The 25,425-nt window shown below is 35.4% G+C and overlaps 1 protein-coding gene and 1 pseudogene across 1 annotated transcript; both read right to left on the minus strand.

Moving 5' to 3' along the window:
* Positions 1-673: 673 nt before the first annotated feature.
* LOC140666981 (uncharacterized) lies at positions 674-2,884 on the minus strand. The gene is made up of 4 exons (XM_072894547.1): positions 1,766-2,884; positions 1,448-1,617; positions 1,077-1,358; positions 674-889 (listed from the first exon to the last, which is right to left on the minus strand). Exons 1-3 carry the CDS (start codon positions 1,981-1,983, stop codon positions 1,087-1,089), a joined length of 660 nt encoding a protein of 219 aa, XP_072750648.1. The 5' UTR covers positions 1,984-2,884; the 3' UTR covers positions 674-889; positions 1,077-1,086.
* Positions 2,885-19,446: 16,562 nt separating this feature from the next.
* Positions 19,447-25,070, minus strand: LOC140666979 (uncharacterized; annotated as a pseudogene).
* Positions 25,071-25,425: the final 355 nt, after the last annotated feature.

The following is a 25,425-nucleotide window of genomic DNA, read 5'->3' on the forward strand; positions in this document are numbered from 1 at the left end:
ATTTGAAGACATTATAAATCAAGAACAAAATGGAGTAGGACTTGCACACAGAAATGCTTTCATTTTAACATTTTTCGTAAAACAGAATAACGAATTATAATTATATTTTTATATTCATTTTATATCTGCAATGAGTGATTTAACAATAATGTTGTCGTCATGTAAATTTAAGATTAATTTGTATAAATAAATTTAGATTTGTACAAGATCAAATTGTAAATAAAACAAATATATAATATATTAAGTATAAATTTTAACTTAAAGAATGTTATATTTATTTATAACAAATCTTTCTCTCTCTCTTTCTCTTTATAAACTATTCTTTTATATAAACCGCATTTTGGTATTCACTGACAGTACTGTAAATCTATTTAATTTGTCACATACACTTTAGATTTTCAATACTGACAATGATTATCAACAAAACACGGTCCTCAAAGTGACGTTTAAAAATATAAACAGACAATATTTCATTGTTTGTAAGAAATATATATATTTCCATTAAATTGATAACAAACATAGAATTTTATATTAATTATCAAGAATAACATTTATTTATAAGAACACTTATAGTTATTTAGTCACTTATAAAAATAATTAAATATTTTACATACTTTGTATAAACTGAAATACATATAAACATATAGAAATATATAATAAAAAACATAACTTGTATCTATAGCATATTATTAACAAAAGTCATTTTATCATATTTATAGATATATTATTTACATGTATTACTCTTGAGCGCTTCTTCCTCCTTCAAAAGTTTTACAAGAACCTGCTCCTCTGTTTCAGCAATCTTTATTTTTTTACGATGAAGCTCGCGCTGTTGCTCAATTGCTTCGCGTATTTTTATTAATCGTAACTCTTTTTCGTCACGGATATTCTGAAAATCGAAATTATTTTATTATTAGTATTTCATTATCATTAATTTATTGCAATAAAGATTATTACGTACTTTTTTCTACCTTAATTTTAAAAAATGACAATAAAATCTTATTCATATTAATAATAATAATAATTATTTATATAATCTGTTAAAAAATTAATATAACCTAATTCATAAAATTTACCTCTATGTTTTTAATATTTGAAGTAGCTTTTTTTTTCTTTTAATGCGTTAACACTTGCAGTGACTTTTTTTCCTGATGCATTGTTTATGCTTGATGTGGCCCTTTTTTCTACTGATGTGCTATTCCTTAAAGCTATTTTTTCTTTTGGTGTGCTAAATGATGTAGATAAAATATTTTGATGGATATAATCTTCATGACAGATATCATCAATGTTCTTATTTTCTTTCTCACTTTCATCTTCGATGACTATTCTTTCAGACGCACAATCCATCTTTACATTATCTGAAAAGCAAAATATAAAGAATAAATTATTATTACCATGTATAATAATAGAATAATAAAAAAATAAGAATTATACGTAGTGCTTATACATTCTTTCTCAAATACTGCTGTGCTGTCGAATGGGCAATCAATTTCGACATCTAAATTTGCATTTGTTGCATCCATGAATGCCATCACTGGATCATTCGGTTGTACTGATGCAGGACCTCCACCTGTCATAAGCTGTTCGTGCCGCATTGTCGTATTTAATTTTCGTTTTCTAAAATAATTAATAATATAATTATTATTAAAATATTATATAACAAGCCAAGTATAAAAGTGTATATAGGAAGAAGAATATGTGTGCACTTAAAATAATTATATAACCTCATCATTAATAAAATTATTAGTAAAATCATTATTTTTACCTTTGTTTCATATTATCCCAGCATTTTTTCAGCTGTTTGCTAGAGCGAGGCGTACATCCTTCGCTAGTAAATTTTTTTGTGATTTTTTCCCATGCATCCACCTTATCTTTTAGATCTGAAGCACCTGTCTTTTTATTTTCGATAGCTTTTTCTTCTGAAACAAGCTGCGCCAAGAGCATTCTCTCCCGTTCCGTATAATGAACATTTTTATTATCCATTATATTTGCAATGCGATCACAACTTGCACAAAAAATAATAAATAAATATACTTTTAACTTAACTTATTTGTAACTCAATCACTTGAAAGTTTATATGTGAAATTAGTTTCAGGCGCGTAAAACAATGTTGTCTCTAGTAAATCCCTAAAAATCCCTAAAATATTCTTTCCTTTTAGAAGGGAGACTCGAGATTCATCTATGAAATAAGACAGTCTTGGAGATTCAAAGAATTCTTCATTAAGGTTTCCTCCACCCTTGAGATAAGAACGGACTATGAATACGGGTATAAGAGTCAGGGGATCAATCATATAATTTTCCCCTAGGAGCGGAAACATGAAAAGTGAAAAGTTTCACGTTAAGAGTCGACAGGACTGACGAACAAACTCCGATTGATATTGGAGACCTCGCGCGGTGGCAATGCGAAACTCTGGTTTCAAGATTGCCAACGCTTAAAAATGAAATCTGAGTTTCATGTATAGATGTGTGTACGTATACGTACAAACACCACTGTATTGCTCGCGCGGACACATATAAGATAGAAAAGGATCGCGCAATCGCGCTGTTCTTGTTCCTCCTCAAGCATATCGGATTACCGAGATATGGCCTGAAAATTCTTTTTGGCCTTTGGTAGCAGAAAGCAGTAATGCAACAAGACTAACGGGCGCCCAGTTTTTGTAAATTTTATATTTACATATGTAAATACCTGTATATATCTGTCCAAATTGTAGTTAAAATTACATGTACGATAAAATATTGTATGATGATAAATAGGAAGAGTAGGATAATAAGTAACAAAATAAATTAATATACAATAAACACGGGTCCCTATTAGACTTGGCAATTTACTGCTTTTTCGCTATCAATATACTTTATGTATTATCTGCACGATAGAAAGACAAAAATAAAACCTATATTTCACATTTACTTTAATTATAATGATATTGTGTGTCAATATTTACTCCACTAATAGCGTTAAAATATTTATGAATAAAATATATATATAAATATATTATTGAGTACAATACATTACCTTTTTTTTTTGAGGGGAAAATGCTTTATGCATACTCCACCGGCCGTTCCGGAGGGGTTATGTGAAACTCGCACCCATTAAAAACCTCTTTTAACGCTTATCTAACAAAATTTTTCACGCCACTACTTCCCAAGCGATTCAGGATGTCATTGACCAATATAAATAAAAATTACAAATATCACAATTTTATTATGACTCTTTATATATTTTAGCCGTAATATTGTTCTTGCGAAATCATAGGTCGCATCGTGCAGATGATATATATAATAAAATAATAAAATATTAATAGCGAAAAAGCAATAAAATGCCAAGTCTAACAGGCGCCCGTGTTCTACATACTATATGTTAGTTTACTTTGTTAGCAATTATTTTATTGTTATTATTCATCATCATCGAACAATATTTTATCGTATATATAATTTTAACTACACTTGACATATATATATACATATATGCAAATATAAATTTCACAAAAAGTGGGCGCCCATTAGCCTTTTTACATTACTGCTTTTTGCCATGAGAGACTAGAAAGCATTTTCAGACCGTATTTTGACCGATATGTTAGAAGAATAAGGATAGTGCGATCTTTTTCTATCTTGTCTCACGTGATGCTGCCAACATTTCTGTTAGCTGTACCTTTTTATAGAATTATTTACTTTAATAATGGCTGCAGCGTGAGTGTTAGGTGTTGCAACTAGAAATGATGAGAAACCGAAGAAACTCATTAAGGATTATAAGAAAAAGATTACGTGATACAAGTAATCCTTTTGAAATACAGGAATTACAATTTATTGCGTTATATCGGTAAGTAAAGAGAAAATCTAGTCAAAATTGCAATAATTCTTATATTATTAATGTAGTCATAATTATGTTATTATTTTCTGATTGTAAGTATAAAAGTAGTTAAATATTATAAAAAATATAATACATTTAACATAAAAAACATTTAACATTATATTTAACATTAAAATAAAATTAATAAGCAGGGTTATCTTGAAACCTATTACAGTAAACAGTGTGCAGTGATATATTCAGAGTTGACGAGATGGAATAAAAAAAAAGTATATATATAAATAATAAAATATATTTCAATCCTACTTTGATTTAAGATTAAAATAATGATATCATATTGCATTAAGTATTTTTTTCTATTCAATATATTTCCATTGAAAAGAATCCGAATAGAATTGTAAAATCCTTTATGTATATTTTGATGTTCTATCTCATTAACTAATATAAATATATAACTGTGCACAGTTTACTGTAATAGGCTCCAATAGCCCTGCTTTTTTATTTTATTTTATTTTGATATATATTGTTTGAGCCTCGTTAGAGTTGAAATATTCTTTTATTTATTTATTTATTTATTTTGTATTATTTCATATTAATATTTGATATACTTAATATACTTAATATATAATACTAATATACCTTCTAAATAGGCTTTCAAAAGATGCTACGTTTGCATTATGCGAAAATATAAGACCATTTGTGCCACGAGCTAAAAGATTGACTGCTATTCCACTGAAATTGAAAGTAAAATTAATTAAAACTTATATTGTATTTTAATATATACAATGTATTATATTGTATTAGAATAATGTAAAGTCATATGTTACCAATATTTTTTCACACACAATATATTGTTAACACATAATATTATATTTGTTATACATTTTAATTATTCTTTTATTATAATTTTTCAGGTTTTAGCAACATTACATTTTTTAAGCACGGGATCATACCAAAGAAAAGTTGGGCAAGATTTTTTTAAGTTGTCACAATCTTCTATGAGTGGGACAATTCATTTGATTGTAAATGCAATCAACATAATAATGCCACAATGGATACAATTTCCAGTAGAGCCTGAATCGTGCCATTCAAGAACAGTAAGTCAAGAAATAATTGTTATCTTGTTATTTCTTATTGTAAATTCTTACAATAAACAATTGTTTTAATAATATAGCTAAAGGAGAGAGAAAGTAAGAAAGAAATAAGAACCTTATAATTTTACATTTAATATCAAATTAAAATTTAGAAATGTTTTTTAGATTTTGGATTGATATTAATTTCCCAGGAGTTATAGGAGCTGTTGATGGGACACATGTAGCAATTTGACCCCCTGACAAAAATAGGGAATATCTCTATATAAATAGAAAATTGTATCACTCGTTAAATGTTATGATTGTAAGTAATAATTTAATAATAAATATATCAATTTGCTTTTATATAATAAAAAGATAAAATAAAATAATTTATCAATTTATTTGTAACTGTAATTATTGTTTCAGGTCAGTGACTATTACGGAAAAATATTAGCAGTATTGGCAAGTCATGGTGGTAGAACTTATGACGCTAGAGTATGGAGTTCATCACAATTATCCAGACATATTTTGGAAAAATATGAGAATGGAAGAAGAAATGTATGGGTATTAGGTAAGCATATATAAATTATATCTATTTTTATATTGTCTTAAATTTTTAATTCTATCAAGATTTATATTATTACATATGTTAAATTTAAAATTGATACTTTTAGGTGATTCTAGTTATCCATTATTACCATATCTGATGACACCAAAACGAAATCAAGAACAAGGATCTCCAGGTGCAGCATACACAGACGCTCATGTGAAAGCACGATGTTCAATAGAAAGGACTATCGGTGTATTAAAAGGCCGATGGAGATGCTTACGAAAAGAGAGGGCTTTACATTACGTACCAGAATTTGCAGGCAATATGTTAATCTTTTTTGTTTTATGTACAATATGTATATACATACATATACAGGGTGGATCATTTTAATCCATCCAGTCGAATATCTCGAAAACCAAGCCCGGGAGAGAAAAATGTTTCAGACAAAAGTTGTTTGGTTTCGAGGGGGCCATAAGATAGTAAGTTTTTTAAATGGAACACCCTATATATTTTTACATATTCTTGTAGCTCATCTCGAGAGCTTTCCAAAACACTTATGACAAAGTATTTTTCATTAAGTATTTTTTGAGTTATAAGACTTCAAAGTTGCAGTATTTTGACATAAAATACAAGATATCTCATAAAATATTCATTTTTTTATTATCTTACTCTAATACTTTTATGCACAGAATAATGAGACGAATCAATTGGTGTAAAGAAAACACATAATTATGTTAAAGTAAAATTGTGTAACTGTTAGTTGCAAATTCAGATTTTTACTTTAACATAATTATGTGTTTTAATTATGCCAATTGATTCGTCTCGTTATTCTGTGCATAAAAGTATTAGAGTAAGATAATCAAAAAATGAATATTTTATGAGATATCTTGTATTTTATGTCAAAATACTGCAACTTTGAAGCCTTATAACTCAAAAAATACTTAATGAAAAATACTTTGTCATAAGTGCTTTGGAAAGCTCTCGAGATGAGCTACAAGAATATGTAAAAATATATAGAGTGTTCCATTTAAAAAACCTGAAGTGACCTTCACGTGACCTTCAAATGACTTTTCAAGGTCAAACCAATGGTATCATCTTATGGCTCCCTCGAAACCATACAACTTTTGTCTGAAACATTTTTCTCTCCCGGACTTGGTTTTCGAGATATTCGACTGGATGGATTAAAATGGTCCACCCTGTATATATTATATACAGGGTGTCTCATAACTAACGAGCCAACGTTCGTGAGCGGGTAGAGCGGGTTAAATGGAATAGAAAAGTCCTGTACCATTTTACGATTTTCAGAATAATTATTGAGAAATTAATTTACAAAGATCGGCAAATCCGACGCGAGTATCAGCCCGCCGCAAAAAAGATGGCGAAAGGACGGTCCACCGCTAGGCCGGTCGCTAAATAATAATCGCTAATCTATTGTTCTTATCAATTCTTCTCGTCTATGCCCCTGGTAACCGCGAGGCAATGGAGCCTATTTACGCCGCGCGCGCTTAGCGATCGTTCTGAGGGCCGTCCTTCTCGCCATCTTTTTTGCGGCAGGCTGATACTCGCGCCGGATTTGCCGATCTTTGTAAATTAATTTCTCAATAATTATTCTGAAAATCGTAAAATGGTACAGGATTTTTCTATTCCATTTAACCCGCTCTACCCGCTCACGAGCGTTGGCTCGTTAGTTATGAGACATCCTGTATATAGTATAGATATATAGTATTTTCTGATATATATATATATATATATATATATATATATATATATATATATATAATATTGTTGTTAGGGAGAATTTATTGTCAGACCTTGGCAGAAAAGCAAAAAACAGCAAAAAGATTTTTCTTGTACTGCTTATTATCAGTACGAGTTCTGATTGGTCCTTTGCCTTTCTGCTTTCTGTTTTTCTACCAAGGTTTGAATTCTTGTTTACTTTGTGTTTGGTAGAATATATTATAAAAAAAGAGAAAATATTTCTACATCATAAATAAATTAATACTAATAATAATCAATAATTAATACTTCATTGTTTCAGCACATTAACGCAACATGTGTGTTATAATATTGCCAAGCAATATAATATTGAAGATATTGATGTATATATAGAAGAAGATATTGAAGATATAATGCAAGAAGATTTACGTGCAGATTTACGAATAAGAGGAAATGCTGTACGAGAAACATTAATAAGACGATATTTTACATAAAAATATTTTTATTATTTGAAACATAAAAATAAACTATTATAATGTCTGATAATGTCTACATTTATTTAGTATTTGTACGTATAAAACACTTATATATACTTATATTAAGGAATAGCTTTGGACATTGAACACATTGATATTGTTAGATATTAAAATAATATTACAAAATTGTGCAACATATTATGCAACATAAAAAAAATAATGCACAATGCATTAAATATTATGAGAAAAACTAAACAATTATATCCTCCTAAACAACTTCTAAACAAAAATACTAGTAGTGATATAGCAGGGATTCTAATCCAGGTGCTTGAAGGGGGTGCGGGGGGGGGGGGACTGCGGGCGCGGGGGGATGACGTCACGCAGGTCCGCGACGCGGTTTGTAAACGAGGGGTACGCGGAGAGGAGAGAGAGGTCCGCGACGCGGTTTGTAAACGAGGGGTACGCGGAGAGGAGAGAGAGGTCCGCGACGCGGTTTATAGACGAGGGGACAGCGAAGAGGAGAGAGAGGTCCGCGACGCAGCCGGTAGACGAGGGGTTTGCGGAGAGGGAAGAGAGGTCCGCAGTGTAACCGATGGGTCTGCGAGTAGGGAAATGGATAGAGAAAGACGACGCGATAGACGTTCGCAACGCGGTAGACGGAGACGCGTGGTATAGGATAGGATAAGGAGAGCGCTATGTGCATTGTACATAGCGTAGGACAATGAGAGCATTATGTGGTGGGAAAAGGAGAAGATTACAATAGAAAGATAGTGTAAGAGAGAAAGAAGGAGGATGATGGCAAAGGATAGTGGGAGCGCGATAAGACGAAGGCTAAGGCGTACGCGAGAACGCAGATTAAATTTTTTATATATTATTATAATAAATATTATTATTATTATTATTATATCTTATTATATATCTATTATATATATTAAATATTATCTAATTAATCCTAAAAGGAGGAAGAATGATGGGATAGATAAAAAAGGCGCAAAACAGAATACACGTATTTATCACTTACATAATTTTTATTCAGAAAAGTGTGTATGTGTGTACATATAAAGTGTGTGTGTGTGTGTGTGTGTGTACATATAAAGTGTGTGTGTGTGTGTGTTTTTAAAAATATAAAATATAAAATATAAAAAGATATAAAATATAAAAAATCTAATATAAAAGATATAAATTTAAAAATATAAAAAGATATAAAAAAGATATAAATTTAAAAATATAAAAAGATACAAAAAAGATATAAATTTAAAAATATAAAAAGATATAAAAAATCTAAGATCTACAATATAAAAGATGAAATTATAAAATATAAAATATAAAATTTAATAAAAAAAAAAAAACTAAAAATCGGTGGGAGAGAGACGGAGGGGGAACTCGCGACGGCTGCTTCTGTAACAGAAAAGAAAATGATCATTTTTATTAGTATTTTAAAAGAAATATTTAAAATTGGAGCATACTCACAGTACGAGGGGCTCCTCTCCGAACAATCTGCGGAGGCAAAATACATCCACGTACAAATATGGGAAGAACTCGTCTAAGAAATGAGCACGGGGGCCGTCGCCCCACAAATCCTCAAATTCTGCATAATCGCGGTTGAAGGTCTGCCACCGACGCACCTCTTTCATGTGCGCAATGTTAATATATCCCGGGATGAGGTTGTGGTAACATTGATATTCCTGTAAAAGAAAATAACATATAAATATATTATAAATAAAAAAGCGTATAAAATAATAATAAAATTACTTACATCACCGATTGGGACGTGGAAGTAACGATATTGGTAATGCTGTAAAAGATAAAAGCGTATAAATATTATAACTATAAGTATATTATAAATGAGAGCGTATAACATAATGAAAAACTACTTACATCCTCGAACAGCACATTCACCAACGCTCGGAACAGAGCGTGGTGAAAAAAAATTCTTGACCCAGCGAAGTTCCACGCGACGATAGTCCGTTTCGAACATAGCATCGAGAAAAGACAATATGCTCGACATTTTAAAATCTTCACAAAAGAACTTTACTTCATTGGATCACTGACAGACACCTTATGTCAGCTCTAGCGAGAGCTAGATAACGTCTCGGTAAAAAATAGGTAGGGGATATGCATGACATAAGAGTTAGCAACAAATGCTTACTCTTTATAGCTGATAAAGAATTAAAAGCTGACGCGAACTGTCGCTCCACACAGCATTCATACAGATAATTCTAATTAAATAGCGACACAATCAAATAAGCATCAGATTCTATTGAAACATTGATCAACATGGATCTAAACATTGATCAACATGGATCTAAACATTGATCAACATCGATCTAAACATGTTTGAACTATATTATACATCAAATAAATATCTTAATATCGTGATTTGAAATATAATACCAGATGCAGCTGGACCATGAAATATAATATTCACCACACAGATGTATACATGGCTAAGAGATATAATACTTGCTACAGATCGATTCAACCACTATCATACATCAAACAAACATCTATCGAACCATGTTTGAACCACTATCATACATCAAACGAACATCTATCGAACCATGTTTGAACCACTATCATACATCAAACGAACATCTATCGAACCATGTTTGAACCACTATCGTACATCAAACGAACCGCGATGAACATCTATCGAACCATGTTTGAACCACTATCATACATCAAACGAACGTCGATCAACATCAAACGAACATCTATCGAACCGCGATGAACATCTATCGAACCGCGATGAACATCTATAGAATCATGTTTGAACCACTATCGTACATCAAACGAACGTCGATCAACATCAAACGAACATCGATCAACATCAAACGAACGTCGATCAACATCAAACGAACGTCGATCAACATCAAACGAACCATGAACGACATGAATTTTGATATTTTTTCGCGTTTAAAGATGTCAAATATTCCACGCCCATTGTCTGCTGAAATGCAGACTAATAGAAAAATGCATCACGTACTGTAATAGAATACATGCTACAAGGAGAGGATAAAAAAAAGATAATAACACACATGTATTGTAACAATAGTTTATTATAAATATGGATTGATCGAACCTTTATGATGATGATTCGACCACCAATTGAATAATTTAAATACATTTTGTAAAGCACAATTTCGTACATGTCTATCGCAACGCAGAGTAGCATCTAATTTATCTAAAGCAGGAACGTCATCATAGTTATTATCCAATATCTCGATAATAAGACCGATTCTCTCATCGTCTTCCAGTAAATTTGCCAACCATTCTCATTTTTCATGTCCTTTGACATACACTCGAGAAGATACATCTTTCAACGTCACGGCGTCAGTGATTAAACGTTTGGCCCTGTAGTACGGAATGTTTCCATCTTCCCATTACAGATTGTGATGTTTTCCAATCAATCATGCAACTTTAGATCTCTCAGATCTCGTGAGCAAACGGAATGGTGTAAGACTCGTAAAAATATAATGAGAGAGTACAGAGCCCTTTGTCAGAATCGCAATTTCTTTCACGATAAACTTTCCTCCAACGATAAATCCTTGGAGATCCACAAACGTTGGCACAACCATAATGAAATGATATTGGCGAGAACTACGACGGACAACTAATGTCGATCATCGAGTATCGCCAGTTTTATAATGTTATAATGTTATAACATTGGAGAGGATTATTCCTGATTCATGTAATTTTGCGGACAACATTTGTCAACGGGTTATATTCGACAATGCGATCGTGCAAGATGAGGCAATATGCGGTAGTATTTGCAGGTACGTCTAGCTTACATTCAAATTCTATTCTTACGTCCACGGTAGCATTTTTGACAGACTTGTTTTGTCGCGAGCAGTCAATGACCGTGAGAGGACCGCACTCTAGAGATTTTGCCATGATAAATAATACATTATCATTATTGCATCCGTAACAAGATTTACGAAAACGTGCATACATGTCGAATAGGATAGCGTATCTCTTTTTATCAAAATCCAAATTTAAATCATTATACGGATAAAAATTAGAGTTTAGATAGAGTTTAACGTTTGTCAATTTGCAGTCGTCGAATTTGGTAATATCTTTCGACGCGACATTTTTTCTATCAGTCTGTAGTGCAAAGATTACGTATCGCGGTTTCTCCAGCTGAGAAGCAGTTTTCACAGTCCACGAATGCTTAGTCGTACTGTGTAGCAAAGGAAATTCGTATAAATCCCACGAGCGGAAACTTATGTTCAAGTATCTACCGCTCTCCAACGCTCGTAGCAAGGACAATTTACTAATTTCGTTCAATATTACGTGAGGCATACGCTATTGTAATTCAATCTCAGTTTCAGCAGCCTGAGCTACAAATAGACAATTGTTGTCGTTGCGTGAACGTATTAGAATCAATTCATGACGAGCGTTAATCACAACGCGCTTATAATCCTCGCAAAATCCAAGCAACATGTTGAGCGGCACGCAAAAATTGAAGTAACCTTCACCACCATTATTTGCAACTATATTCCACGCAGCATTGTGCAAGATTTTACTTCTCTCGTGTGTAAGGAAAATGTAGTTTTTAATCGTACAAGTTATTCCAACGTTTCTGTTGCGATCAATTTCCACACCGTTGAGTTCATATCGAAGTTCATCAAATATGAATGCAACACAATTATTTCCCAATATCATTAGTTCATCCTTTTTTCTTATCGTCAATTTTCCTTCGTAAAGGAAGCTTTCTCATCGTTATATCCAAGTGTTGTATTTGCATATGGATTGTACGTATGAGTTTCAATCTTTACTATACGGTCGTCAAAGATCGGTTCGCTTCCAATGTTCAAAATGTCAATCATTCTTTCAATTATTTCGTACGACAAATCCCAAAGACTTTAAAAATTCACGATTCAACGCGCTGAGCTTCTTTTAGCGTAACCAGACACCTGATTATTGTCACCAGACACCGCTCGTCTCCTCGCAAGTATTGTCCCTCGTAAAGATATCGTCTCTCGCGTGCTCCGTTTCATTCAACACGAGCATACTATTTTTGACGTCGTCGTACGTGCAATCGTACGGTAATTTCCTCTCCTCGAAAATCGAGCAATCGACCCTCCTGATCCACAACACGTAGCGTTAAATCAGTAATGCTTCGCACGACGATCGGTAGATAAATGATTTGCGCGGGCGTTTCCGATATCTTATATCCCGGTGGTACGCTCGGAGAAAATTCATGTATCGTGTGTACGCGCTTACTATTGCTATATGCACCAGCGGTCACACTACATTCTATACGAATAATGTTTACGTTAATAATATTTATCGGCACATCTGATTCGCACCATTTCCGCGGCTGCAATACACGATTCGAGAATCCCAACAACGATCCTATGTTGTTGGGCTTATTAAAATTTATTCTGTATATGCATTTAATTTCACTTTTCAACGTATTATGATTAGTGCGAATCACTATTGGATATTCCTCATTATTGTTATTAACAATGTTGTGGGAATCGTATTGTAAAATTGCATGCGTTAGATATTCATTTATACCATGCAATTCGTATGATCCTTCGAGAATCGTAATTTCCTTGTCGTCGTTGTCAAAGTAAAATTTATTATTCGAGGAATTCACGTTCGGTATGATAAGTTTCAAAATCCGTTAAACCAAGTTCGTAATCATCATCGTTCAAATCTATGGCTGGAAAGTAGCTTACGGCAAGAACGCTACTCTTACCAGTCAACGTAAATGTCAGTGACATGTCGAAAACTGAGTCACGACAGTAGAGTGTTAGGCTTTAAATTTAATCGTTTGAAGAAATTGTAGACACAATTGTCCGCAAATACTCTGATTATAATTTTGATAAGACGCATGATTATATTCAATTTTTGTTACATTCTGTCCAAAATATTGCACCAATTCCTCGGGCGGTCGAAGATTTCCAAAACTGTCAAAATACACAACATTATCTCCCCTCTTTGCGTATGCTACCCAATGAGTACCAGGACCCTCAACGTCGTCCAAATTGACAATGCAGTTCTCGTTTCGTCGCACGCCGCTTATCGGTAAATTATTGCGCATGAAAACGCCTCTAAAGAAAGGTATGCACATACGTCTTGCAAATTGTTCCAATTGTACGTTAGTTGTTACACCCGCAGGCATTTTTAACGTTTTTTTAACGTTTTTTTTTTAGCAGTCGTTGAGAACCCCCGTCCATGCTTGTATGGAGCGAGATAAAGTCCACGATCTTCCATAGCACGATTGTGACGTTGCATTTCTTCGAATTGGCGTTGCGCGGCCTTGTTATCGTTTACAGCCTTTGCGATTCCCGCTGCTCCACCAGCCAAAGAACCGACTACTCCCAACAATGGTAAAATCGGTAAAATACCACCACGCTTCGCTACTGGAAATATTCGTTTTTTCAACATCTTTTTCTTTTTCGGTGATTTTTTTCATCTTCATTCCCATACCAAATTTCGTTTTTGCCTTCATGGCTGTCCAAACAGCCGTAACAACCGCTCTTTCACCAAGAGTCGAATCCCTCGCGGTAATACGTTCCCGCGCCTTCACAGCTAGTATACGATCCGCAACGTTCGTTCACCGAGGTCGTTGCTTCGCGAGTAAGCTATATCGTGGTCGCGACACGCAGCGTCCAATGGATTGATACCTCGATCGCCTCTAGCCAATCGTTCTTTTAAACGAGTTCCCGGTCCGCAAAACTGATATCCAGGAATATGTAATTAAATAGGAAGCGCGTTTATCGCATGATTCAATAGACCGCTATTTCTTATAATTCTCGCTGACATTCGTAGCAATCTTTAATAAATGGTGCTGGACCGTCGATATGTGTTTGCTGCCACGGTAAATTATAATGTCGCAAACATCTATGATACCGTTGTACTTCAGAATCAGCCTTTATATGTTCGGGAAGTTTGTCCCACAGTCGTTCTACGTAGCGGTTAAACTGTCTCAATAAAATAATCTTTGGTATATATTGCAATTGTTCGGAGGTAAGCTCGAGAATATGACTATCGTCCGACAGATGAAAAAACATTTTCAATACTGAGCGGTTTCGATTCGATGCACATCTATAAATAGGTCCTCCCATGACTCATTCTCAAAATGCGGTTTGTACGGCAAGCGACGATAATCAAAGTTATAAACTTTGATAATAGACTAATGCTTGAAAAAGAAATACGCAAGCATGGAAACATGTTACCAATTACTATACGCGGTATTATTTGCGGTCCTTCAAATTGTGGTAAGACTAATGTATTGATAAGTCTAATTGAAAGTCCGTACGGTGTTCGCTTTGAGAACCTGTACGTATACTCAAAATCACTTCAACAACCGAAATATCAATATTTGGAAAATTTATTGACACCGATAGACGAAATTGGTTATTTCACATTCTCTAATAATAGTGAAGTCGTTGCTCCAAGCGAAGCGCTTCCGAATTCCATTTTTATCTTTGATGACGTGGCGTGCGATAAACAAGATACGATAAGAGAGTATTTTGCAATGGGTCGACACTTGAGCGTCGACTGTTTCTATCTTTGTCAAACGTATGCCAAGATACCCAAGCATCTTATACGCGACAATGCGAATCTGTTGATTTTATTTCAACAGGATAATACAAACCTGAAACATGTGTACAACGATCATGTAAATACTGACATGTCATACGACGATTTTCACGCATTATGCCAGGAATGCTGGCATCACAAGTATGTATTCGTAGTTATTGATAAAGACAGCTCGCTGACCAATGGACGATATAGAAAAGGATTTAATGAATTTGCGATACCGTAGAGAGGTTAGTCGCTGTCGACACATCAGTCTAACGTCTACAAAATATCCATCATGATAAACAACAATGATGCTGATGATGAACGTGAAAAGATTGTGAGAGATTGCAAAAACGAGCGAATCAATTCGCAAAAAATATCATGCTTTAAAAACTGGTAAAATTGAGGAAAACGTCGCTTTGAGACATTTTAAGCCAATCACTGAACCTCTAAAACAAATTGTTGAGAATACCATCGATGTAGAATCTGATGCATCGAAAATGGAGTCGTTTGGTATACCCAAAGAAGAACAAGAGAGCATAAAGCAGAAACGATCAAACATTTCACTGATTTATGAAAAAATATCAAATGGGGGACGGAAACGATCAAACGATTCATTGATAACTTCTACACCTAATCAATCAAAGCGAATGAAATAATCGACTCCGATAAAAGCTGTACAACAACCTCAAATAATCTCGTCTCCTTCCATCGAAGAAATTTTTGAAACCACACCCGAAGCGGTTGTGACGTCAGTTCAACGTCAATTACAAACATCCGAGGGTCAAAATATGTTGCGAGAACATCTTGGTCCGCTCGGACAAAAATATATCGGAGCAATTTTGGGCCAAGATGCAAATAACGAGATGGATTACGTATACGGTGTTAAATTTTCCGACGAAGGAATGATGCTCGGTGATAAACATTTCGAAGTGGATAAGAATGATAATATAATCATCGATGGAGTGAAATATGCGGGGACGCCGGGCCTCTACGAATAATTTTCAAGAGAATTCCCGACGATGCTGTATATACAGAGAACGATATGCATAAATATAAAAGTATATTACTGGCGACAAACGCGCATAGACGTGATAGTAATGTGTGTAATCCAGTATTAGATAACAAAGGATACAAATATAAATATATAATCGCTTCATTATTTCCTATCAAAAGAAAAATTGGAAAAGGTATAAACCTACCACGCACTATGACACTGAGTGAGAATAAAATTGAATACGTGCATTGGAACGACCCCAACGAATTGGTAAATCGTTTGCGGCTGCTGGAAGCTTCGCGTCAAGCAGGTAACAATGCTCATGACAATGAAATCATGTCAATTATCGAAGAGCTTCGCGAGGCAGGTCTTATTATAAATTAAACAACATGTTGACGATACTAGTCACTCTGTCAAAACATTTCGTATTGAAATGTCAATTAATAAATTTGGAGTATCGCTCGGTATGTCGAATAATGCATACTATGAATGGAACGGATTACTAAGAACGTATGTGCGAGATAACGCTCTGTGTTTGACTAGCGCCGGCTTTGACGCAAGGTTGCGCAAGATACGACGTGTAGCGCAACCGGAAGATGATAACGATGCTGCTAACAAATGGTACGTTGAAATGAGTGTTGAACTTTTGAGGAATCGGCAGAAAGAAATTGAGGAAACAATTATTGCGCTCGAAACGCACGTGCAAACGCTTCAGATAATGATGCATGAAATGCAGAAAATGCTTCAGACACGTGTGCAAACTACATCCGACTCAGGAAAAGATACGTAAAGAATTATACATGAACTTTTACATTATTATGAAATATACCACGATCAAACATGCAAGAAACGAAAAACAACTCTGAAAAGCGACTGCTTGTGAAAGAATTGCACGCTCCGGCGAGAAGAAATTTTCTGCGTAGACGCGTCATAGTACGCGGATACGATGATCTGTGGCAGGCAGACGTGATTGAGATGCGTCCTTATGCACGAGTCAACAAAGGTTTCAATTACATACTCACTGTTATCGATGTGCTGAGCAAGTATGCGTGGGCCATACCGCTCAAAAGTAAGAGCGGAAACGAAATGTCTGAAACGATTGCGAAACTAATTCGAGATGGTGGAAGATGTCCGAAAAATTTTCAAACAGACAGAGGAAAGGAATTTTATAATGCAAATGTGCAAAAACTCATGAAGAAACATAACATTAATCATTATTCAACATATTCTATCATGAAAGCCTCGATCGTGGAACGATTCAACCGCACTTTAAAGAACAATGTGTGGGAATTGTTTACGCTAAATGGTAATTACAAGTGGATCGACGCTTTATCCCAACTCGTTGCAGAATATAACACGCGAAAACATCGCACTATCAATATGAGACCTATCGATGTCACTCCTACAATCGCTGATAGACTTTCAAATACAGTATACAACAATCTAAAAATTATTGCTCCAGCGAGATTCAAAGTGGGTGATTCGACACGTGTGAGTAAATTCAAGACCATTTTTGATAAAGGTTACACACCAAATTGGTCGGCCGAAGTGTTTAAAATTGTCAAAATACAGAATACTAATCCCGTGACATATCTACTCGAAGATTCGCGCGAAATCCAGTAGCCGGAGGATTCTACGAATACGAACTACAACGCGTTGCTCACCCCGACGTGTATCTCATGAAAAAGGTAATACGTAAAAAAGGAGATGAAGTTTTTGTGAAATGGCTAGGACTTGATAAATCGCACAACTCTTGGATACATAAAAATAATTTATTATAAACATAATAAAAATATACATAAATTTACATGAATGAATATATATATATATATATATATATAATTTATATTTACAATAAATACAGTTATTTACAATAAATACAATTATTTACAATGGTGTTTTACAATGTCCCCACGATAACGTATTAGTAGTTGTAGGTACGATATACCGCTTGTCATCGTACGGACTTAGAGCAATTTTTGTTTCGCGAATGGTGTATACCTCGTGCAATTTTGATTTTATACACGATTGCCTACGCGTCATTTCAATCTCTTCGTTCAAACACCGCGTGTAATCGTCAAACGTTATCGTTCTCGCGACAACGTTACTCTTGACGCCTTTTACCTTTTTCGTACCCTTCTTACCATCCACGCGCAACGCATACATTTTTGCTCTAAGCCCAACAAATTCGGTCATTATGGTACCGTTGTTTTCATCCTTCATTAGACCTAGGTATCTTTTTATTCACGAGCGGTATACCGTACGCATTGTCTATCGCATAGTCTCTCGTATCAAATCTGCTGATATCGCGTTTCATATTCTCGTACACATCGTCGCACTCAATGTGATATATAAGACTATCCGTGTCGGTGTACATGACTTTGCATCTCTCCCGATACATTGGTACCATATAATCGTGGTGAAATTCGTACAAACATGTCTTGGATATATCGAGAATACACATACCCACGTAAATTGGTTTGTAGAATTTCACCTCGAGTTTACGTAATTCCACAGCGATTAGATTTTCCGAAAAAACGCTTCTACTATGAAAATTTGATTTTGCAATTAATGCCTCTGCGCCGTACCTTCCATCCCATTTTGTTAAAAGTTTAACATCTACGCGATACCACACATTTTCCATCGTTTTGCCAAACACGGCATTATTCATTAGTTTGTACAAATTTTTTTCAAATTCATTTTTCGCCAGTGTTCTAAATTTTGTGTTGAGTTCTATATAAGTACGGAGTCACGGAGATTGAGTGAATTGTAATATACGATGAATTTTTGCAACACGAAGACCGTGACGGGAACATTGCTGCAAGTTGCGGTAGTGTATCACGTAACGCTTCTTATCGTATAAGGTTGCGAGAAGCTTGTCCTCGTGCTTGCCAGGTGGTTTGTCGCGTGTCGGGCAAAACGGTAGGTCAGTGTGCGAATCGTGAAGATGTTGCGGATACTTGAGGTCGACTTCGAGGATGTAGCCTGTAGACGAATCAAGCGCGATCGATGATACATCAAAATTGGAAACATTATCGACCCACTGAAAATCGGCATAGGGTAATGGTTGACACATTGCCCATCCGTATAAATTATTAACATCGAAATACATCAAGTACGTTGATGGTTTCGATGAGTCATACGACTGCATGTACTTGTTATTAGCACGCGCGTACCTGTTCGAACATTGACTCAGACCACCGCGTATACCTCGTTCGATAAACATAACCATGTCAATGTCTGTGAGTAATTCAAATATAATTTTCGTATGCTTTAACATGGCGTCCCACGTGTAGCCGGGAAGAGTATAGTAATATGCGGGGTCGAGCCCATAATTCTTGATACAACTCTCGCGGAAATTTTCAAAAATGTCGGCTAGTAACAAGACGTCAGTTTTGAGGTATAAATCGCTATATTCGCCTAGCGTTCGAATTGAGAATCGCTTCCACACAATTTCAGCGTGCGCGTAATCGCTCTCGGATACTGTGTTACCAGTCAAGGAGCTGTAAAATGATTCTCACGATGGTAGACACGCATCTTGCAATTTATCTACGCAGTCAATGTACTCGTACGGGAAGACATCTTTTCTTGTCAGTAAATTGAAATCCTCGGCGGATAAATTTTTAAATTCCATTTGTAAAATTTTGAGTTTATCCTTGCTCAGAAAAGATGCCAATTTGTCGAGACTTGTTGTGAGAAATTTATATGAATCTATGAAACGTAATTTAATGTGATTTCCCGATTTGTCTTTCGTACCTTTAACATGTTTTGTAAATGAAATATATTTTTCTTTTGTTATCGGAAGTAAATCGATTTCCCCTTCGAACGCTGTAGCTATTTCCTCGATTATAAAGTGAGAATCATAATCGGATAAACTGTGAAATACTATTGGAATGTAAAAAGATTTCTTGTAATTTAGATTGCAATTTGAATGTGCGGAATCTCTGTACCGTCCGGTCAAATGACAATGATCGCGTACGCGCGTATCATCATCTTCCACGAATGGTTTCTCACATATATGACACTGAGTCGCGCTTCGAAATTCTTTCCATTCATCTTGCGTTAAATTTACCATGGGGACATTGGTTGTTAAAATATTTTCTACACGTTGTGCCAAATTTTTAAGTTCGTCGGCGAACCACGCAACGCAATTGGCTTCGCGACGAGAATGATACGCGGATAACGAATTATCGTACGAGCAATGTACATAATAAGCGATACTAAATACTTGGTGATGTTAATAAAAATTTTCTTCTTCTTTTTTCACCAAAACGCACTCCAGGTCGACATACACGACGAAAGGTAGTCACTCCTTCCTGTTGTAGTTGGCGAATGCGAGCCTGTCCTTATCGCTCGGTAACCGGATAACACAGTCGTTCATCTTTCCACAGTCTACTGTATGCGACTGTAGTTTCTCGTCCGAGTGAAAATAGTGCATGCATCTGTAAAATAAAAGTTAAAATTTTTATATCTCTGTTTTAAATATTTTTAGCAGTTTTATTAAATATACATACCGATCGCAGATATATTTTTTAAACTTGCATTTGCTGAGTTGCGAATTCACGAGCCTGGATAAATTCTTGATCCACGCGAAATGTCCGATATCTCGCGCATCTTGCACGTAGAGCAAGTTGACGTGCTTGTCCCTCTTTTGCTCCGTAAGGCGTAACGGGATAATGTTTTCGTTCTCGATGGTATACACATTGATTGAAATGTCATTATAAATTTCAAATTTTTTAATTTGATTAAGAGTGACTGGAAACTTAATATCTTAGAGATTCAGTACTGTTGTAGAATGCGGGTACGACGATTGGCGGTCTGTGTGTCTTTCAACTGGATACAGAGCAGCCACCACCGCCCACGCAAAATATGCATTGTCTTGAGATTGCACGTTAATCACTGCTCGTTTCATTATTATCTTTCGCGGTAATTGCACGCAACATCCGGCGTGCATAGGATTATATTTATTTATATTTACTGTCAAATTTAGTATGCGCGATAATGCCCATCCGCTATCGCGTTTCTGAAATTCTTCGAGCGGTGCAAGGGTGGGCTCGACGACTCGCCGCTCATACCACTCGCGTAAATCGGATGTATGAAAGAGTTCAAAGTTTCTCGTATTGATTGATTTATTGGCGCGCTTATCGCCTGCCACAAACTCGCCGTTAAACACTGTATTCACTTTCACACTGCTGTGTTTTTGCATAACGTTTGGCGCGTGCTCGAGCACAATGTCGCTCGCGTCTTCCAATTGATGAGGTTCGATATAATTATAATTTATAACCGCACCAGTCAAGATACGACCTTCGAACGCCGTATCGATCTCTTGCCAAATCAATCCATTTTCTCGCGAACTGCATCCTGCACCCGCGTGTACGAAACGCAACACATTTTTCAGTCCTTCGAGTTGCGCGATTCGAGCAATCAGCGATTGTCGATTTCCGATCGATAATCGTGGTCGTTTAATTCGACTTTGTTCTTCCAACGACTCGATACATTCGTTATAATGCGCCTCCCACGCAATGTACTCCTCCACTGAATTTACCCGGGTGGATTGCTCTCACACATTTTGCTCAGCCATGTTTTTCAGATCGAACAAGATGCACGACTCGAAAATAATGCATCTCTTTGCAGCGAATTTATATCGCGATTCATAGACGTTTCTATCACGCATTTCGCGATTTGTCATCTAACGATGACGTTATGTTGAAAAAAATTTTTTTGCTGTATTTTGAAAATTAGCAGCTGCACATCGGCGCTCGAAAGTTTTGCAGTTTCAAATTACATGCAGCTGCGGATTTGTCATCTCGTTGGATTGTCACCTATGGGTCACCTTAAAGATTTGTTATATTTCGAATATTAGCAGCCGTATATCGGCGCTCGGAAGATCCGCGGCTTCAAATTACATATAGTTGTCATTTCACGATTTGTCATGCACACTTTAAACATTTTAGTAAGATTCGTTAGCGCATGGATAATTTATAGTTTCAAATTACATGTAGCTGTGGATTTGTCATCTAACGATGACGTTATGTCGAAAAAATTTTTTTTTGCTGTATTTCGAAAATTAGCAGCTGCACATCGGCGCTCGAAAGTTTTGCAGTTTCAAATTACATGCAGCTGCAGATTTGTCACGGACACTTTAAACATTTTAGTAAGATTCGTTAGCGCATGGATAATTTGTAGTTTCAAGTTACATGCAGCTGCGAGTTACTTTTTGATAATTTGTCACGTACATTTAGAATATTCAGGTGTGATTTCATCAGAAAATGTTGTCGCACCTCGACGCATGGAAAATTTTAAGCGCATTCAATTAAAATCTTTGGAGATGTAATTATTAATTAGCAGCTGTATATAGGCGCTTGGAGAAAAAACTTGCTGTATCAACAATCACTCCCTCCATATTACAATTTGTAGTGCTAAATTGTGAACAATAACCCCCTCCACATTGCAGTGTGTAGTGCTAAATTGTGTTTTAATACTTAAAATAATTTAGTATCGTGTCAATCGTTTGTGGTCTCCGCTAAAGGAAGCAACATGAATTATTACGTCCCGATTATGGACACTCTGCCAAAGAAAGAGTAAGTTTTATTTTTTTTTAAATAATATTTTTATTATTTATATTAATTTTAAATAATATTTTTAATATTTATATATGTATATATATATTATTTTTTAATAACATTTTTCTAAAATTTTGTAGCATTTCATCCGAGTCTCGTCGCGCGGGTCGTATCTTGGGAAGAAGATATGCTCTAACCACGACATCATACAAATACTTGGAGATTGGAATAAGCGTCGGAGCTATGTCATATGTGGAATTACTTGTTGGTGATAACCGAAACAATCAAATAGTATTACCTATTATTACCTGGCACTCATTGATGCAGAAACGTGCCGATATTGAACGACATGTACAATCGACTGAAAGTGAGCTATTATGGATCTGCGATCTATCTATCCAAATGATTACATTAACTGATTCCAAGATTGTTAAATTAACATTATCTAATAATTCTTTGTATATGCATTCGCAAACATTGGTGCATTTATTCGATTTTGAAGACTGTATCGATCATATGCATTTCTGGCTGTGTCAGAATACATATATTGTTAATGAAAAGTTTAAACAATTTGTTAGCGTTTTGCAATGCAACAATATCACTGATGTTTACGATGCGGTAAAAGTGATACGTGAGAGTGACGCGTTTGACGGCAAATCACTCGTAGATTGTGAATTGTTAACATGTGCTGTAATGATTTATTCTATGATGTTTGCAATAAATAAATTACCGTTTTTATTACTAATTTTTATTATTTCTTTCTTCGCCTATTCTTTATAAAACGTATGATGTATATAGTTGGATCTACATTCATTCTGTTAAAGATGTTGAAAATGCTGATGTAGATGAGACGTGATACTCGAGTTAGAGGGAGATGAGACGTGATACTCGAGTTAGACGGAGATGAGAGATGTGACATTAAAATATATATATTTGGAAGGAGCGTGTGCTATAAAAGAGTTTGCGACCATCCTTGTGACAATCTTGTCGCATCTGATAAAGCGAGTTTGGAAGAAAACGCGAGTTTGCGGTCATGTGACATTTTTTTTTGTTATATCTGATAAAAAAAACGTTGTGCTTATGGATGACTTGATGGACATTTCATCCGATTCGTTCGAGTCGTCCGATTCTTCCGAGTCGCCTGATTCACTCTTGGTGAACATTTCATCTGATTTGTCCGATTTGTTCAAGTTTGCCGAGTCGTCCGATTCGATGGACTTTTCGTCCGAGCATTCTGATTCGGATGTAGAATCCTTACACGATAGTGTTCTTGACGGTAATTCTAGTGATTTCAGTGATGTTATGGAACCTATTATTCATACGTTAGATGATGTATAAGTTCGTACATATAATGAAATGAAACGGTTGTGCATTATATCTTTTTATTATAAACCTGGGATTTCTGTTAAACATTGTATATCATGTTTCATGCGATTACCGGAGAGGTCACAGATTGGGAGTGATGTGGTGCGCACACATCAAAGTGAAATTTATTTTATCGTATAACACAAAATTATGCTTTAAATAAAATTTTGGTAAAGAAGAAAATGTCGTATAATTACGTTAGGAATAAGTGTTCCTTAAAATAACGTCGGACGCTGCGATCAGCTAATTGCTACACGCGATGTGTGTATGGCTGACTGTGTGTGTAAAAGAAAGGGACAGAGTGAGTGAGTGAGTGAGTGGGTGAGTGGGTGAATGGGTGAGTGGGTGAGTGAGTGAGAGAGAGAGAGAGAGAGAGAGAGAGAGAGAGAGAGAGAAAGAGAGAGAGAGAGAGAGAGAGAGAGAAATAACCGTCTCCGCGACGGCGATGCTCCTTCGATTGTCATCGACATTGTCGTCGACGACCTCAGACCGATCGATATATTTATTTTCCAGCTCAGCTGACAAACACATCGCGTGTAGCAATCAGCTGATCGTAGCGTCCGACGTTATTTTAAGAAACACTTATTCCTGGCGTAATTATACGACATTTTCTTCTTTACCAAAATTTTATTTAAAGCATAATTTTGTGTTATAAGATAAAATAGTTAGCGATTTTGACTCATGCGGCGGTAATCACTCGTCGGACGGTCAGCTGTGCCCGCGCTCGCGGTGCGCCGCGCCGCTCCTGGCTGCCTTCTATACTCGACGCGTGATTTGCTAACTATTTTCGCTTATAACTCAAAAACTACGCTTTAAATCAAATTTTGGTAAAGGAAAAATTGTCTTAGAATTGTGTCAGGAGTACGTCATTTTACGGACGGAAGGTTGTTCTGGAACACCCTGTGTATATATATATATATATATATATATATATATATAATTAGATGTAATAATAATAATAATAATAATATATATAATATATATAATAATAATATAATATAAAAAAAAAAAAATTTAATCTGCGTTCTCGCGTACGCATTAGCCTCCGTCTTATCGCGCTCCCGCTATCCTTTCCCTCAGCCTCATTCTTTCTCTCTCACACAATCTTTCTATTATAATCTTCTCCTTTTCCCTCCACATAATGCTCTCATTGTCCTACGCTATGTACAATGCACATAGCGCTCTCCTTATTCTATCCTATACCACGCGTCTCCGCGTTGCGAACGCCTATCGCACCGTCTCTCTCTACCGCGTTGCGAACGTCTATCGCGCTGTCTCTCTCTATCCATCTCCCTACTCGCGGACCCATCGGTTACGCTACGGACCTCTCTTCCCTCTCCG

Source organism: Anoplolepis gracilipes, chromosome 6 (genome assembly GCF_047496725.1).
Source record: "Anoplolepis gracilipes chromosome 6, ASM4749672v1, whole genome shotgun sequence".
NCBI lineage: Eukaryota > Metazoa > Arthropoda > Insecta > Hymenoptera > Formicidae > Anoplolepis > Anoplolepis gracilipes.

Bases quoted from the DNA above. Each gene is read 5' to 3' on its own strand.
- LOC140666981 (XM_072894547.1), bottom strand. From the start codon at position 1,983: ATGGATAATAAAAATGTTCATTATACGGAACGGGAGAGAATGCTCTTG. The intron at 1,618-1,765 runs GTAAAAATAATG...TAATTATTTTAG, and splicing joins TGGGATAATATGAAACAAAG to AAAACGAAAATTAAATACGA. The intron at 1,359-1,447 runs GTATAAGCACTA...TTTGCTTTTCAG, and splicing joins AGCAGTATTTGAGAAAGAAT to ATAATGTAAAGATGGATTGT.